This window comes from Colobus angolensis, unplaced genomic scaffold (assembly GCF_000951035.1).
Source record: "Colobus angolensis palliatus isolate OR3802 unplaced genomic scaffold, Cang.pa_1.0 Scaffold4, whole genome shotgun sequence".
Taxonomy (NCBI): Eukaryota; Metazoa; Chordata; class Mammalia; order Primates; family Cercopithecidae; genus Colobus; species Colobus angolensis.
This window is the reverse complement of record NW_012117376.1, coordinates 4,532,046-4,534,343: the sequence shown is the minus strand read 5'-3', so window position 1 is coordinate 4,534,343 and position 2,298 is coordinate 4,532,046. Positions and strand designations below refer to the sequence as shown.

General features: G+C 45.6%; 1 protein-coding gene across 2 annotated transcripts in view; it reads left to right on the top strand.

Moving 5' to 3' along the window:
* AGO4 (argonaute RISC catalytic component 4) overlaps nucleotides 1-2,298 on the top strand; it is a 64,309-nt gene that overhangs the window by 44,814 nt on the left and 17,197 nt on the right. For both annotated transcript variants that reach the window (XM_011955336.1, XM_011955335.1), the window contains exons 13-14: nucleotides 868-1,183; nucleotides 1,319-1,453. In XM_011955336.1, coding sequence (XP_011810726.1) covers nucleotides 868-1,183; nucleotides 1,319-1,453 — 451 coding nt within the window. The remainder of the gene's footprint in view (nucleotides 1-867; nucleotides 1,184-1,318; nucleotides 1,454-2,298) is intronic.

Here is a 2,298-nt window from a genome sequence, read left to right as displayed (position 1 = left end):
TTTTTTGAGACAGAGTGTTACTCTGTCACCCAGGCTGGTGTGCCAGTGGTGCGATCTCAGCTCACTGCAACCTCCACCTTCCCGGTTCAAGTGATTCTCCTGCCTCCACCTTCTGAGTAGCTGGGATTACAGGCACACACCACCACACCTGGCTAATTTTTGTATTTTTTAGTAGAGACGGGGTTTCGCCATGTTGGCCAGGCTGGTCTCCAACTCCTGACCTCAGGTGATCCTCCTGCCTCAGCCTCCCAAAGTGCTGGGATTACAGGTGTGAGCCACCGCGCCCAGCCTCTTTTCTTTTTTTAAAGACAAGGTCTTGCTCTGTCACCCAGGCTGTAGTACAGTGATGTGACACAGTACAGTGGAGTATATAGTACATAACTTACTGCAGCCTCAAACTCCTGGGCTTAAATGATTTTTCTGCCTCAGCCTCCCAAGTAACTGGGACTACAGGCAGGTGTTGCCACGCTGGGCTTTCTTATTTTTATAGAGATCTGGGTCTTGATATGTTGCCCAGGCTGGCCTTGTTGCCCAGGCTGGCTTCTGGGGTTAAGCGGTCCTTCCTCCTTGGCCTTCCAAAGTGCTGAGATTATAAGTATGAGCCACGGTGCCCAGCCTAGGTCCTGTTTTTTCAATCTTCTCTTCCTACTCTTATAGAAGAGCCATGCTCACTTCTTCAGTCAGTCCAGAGTCACTGTACTGGGTGACATCAATATTCAGTGGTCCGTAATGTTCTTTCCCAATGGGCTTAAGTCTTTGTTCTCTCTTATAAGGTTATATCTGATTATATCTGGTGATATAATCTTGCTAAACTCAAACATTTTCACTTATATGTCTGAGTGGCAACATCTCCTTAAATCTGAGCAGGCCCTCGGTGTTCCAGCAGCCTGTCATCTTCCTGGGAGCGGATGTCACACACCCCCCAGCAGGGGATGGGAAGAAGCCTTCCATTGCTGCTGTGGTTGGCAGTATGGATGGCCACCCCAGCCGGTATTGTGCCACCGTTCGGGTGCAGACTTCCCGGCAGGAGATCTCCCAAGAGCTCCTCTACAGTCAAGAGGTCATCCAGGACCTGACTAACATGGTTCGAGAGCTGCTGATTCAGTTCTACAAATCCACACGCTTCAAACCCACTCGGATCATCTATTACCGTGGAGGGGTATCTGAGGGACAAATGAAGCAGGTACTCTCATTATCCCTGTTGCCCTTCGGGACCCCTAGAAGTCTGAGAGAGGTTCCTCTCATCTGCCATTCTGGGTAGATCTGAGAGATACTAGGCAAATTCTCAATTAAACATAATTCCATTTCTGTCTTCTAGGTAGCTTGGCCAGAACTAATAGCAATTCGAAAGGCGTGTATTAGCTTGGAAGAAGATTACCGGCCAGGAATAACATATATTGTGGTACAAAAAAGACATCACACACGACTCTTCTGTGCAGATAAAACAGAAAGGGTAAGAAGATATAGTATAAGCTTTGTTATCTGAGGCTCTGGCAAGTGATTATATATATACTTATATATGCCATTTTAATACAATTTTTTTCTTAAAAGCAGAAATGCCTGATAATAATTTAATAAATACAATAACTGCAGTTGGGTTTAGATGACCAATTCTGAATGATACGAGTTTTGAGACTGAATATTTTATTTCTCTTGTATAACAGAAATGCTGATTTATCGAGTTGTTTTTGTGTGGGGAGCAGTAGGTCAGAAACATGTCAGGTACATTGTGATGATATAGGCAACCTTCTAAGGGGTGGTTTTATTGTTACTTTTTGCTGCACAGTTCTAGGGTATAAAGAAGAATTTATCTTCCAAATAATTTTATATCAGCATAGGACAACCCCCAGACTGTGGACTGGTAACAGTCTGTGGCCTATTAGGAACCAGGCTGCACAGCAGAAGGTAAGCAGTGGGTGAATGAGCATTACCACCTGAGCTCTGCCTCCTGTCAGATCAGCAGTGATGGAACAGTTTCATCCCAAACCATCTCCCCCCACTCCCCCACCCCATCTATGTAAAAATTGTCTTCCATGCAACCTGTCCCTGCTGCCAAAAAGCTTGAGGACTGCTGGCATAGGAGATTGTTAGGGCACAAACTTTGAATATTTATAGTGTCACACTTAAACTGCAGTCAAATTACTCAACTTCTCTAAGCCATAATATTCTCATCTGTCAAATGTGGTTAAGAACAATGTCCAGGCCAGGTGTGGTGGCTCACGCCTGTAATCCCAGCACTTTGGGAGGCCAAGGCAGGTGGATCACGAGGTCAGGAGATCGAGACCATCCTGGCTAACA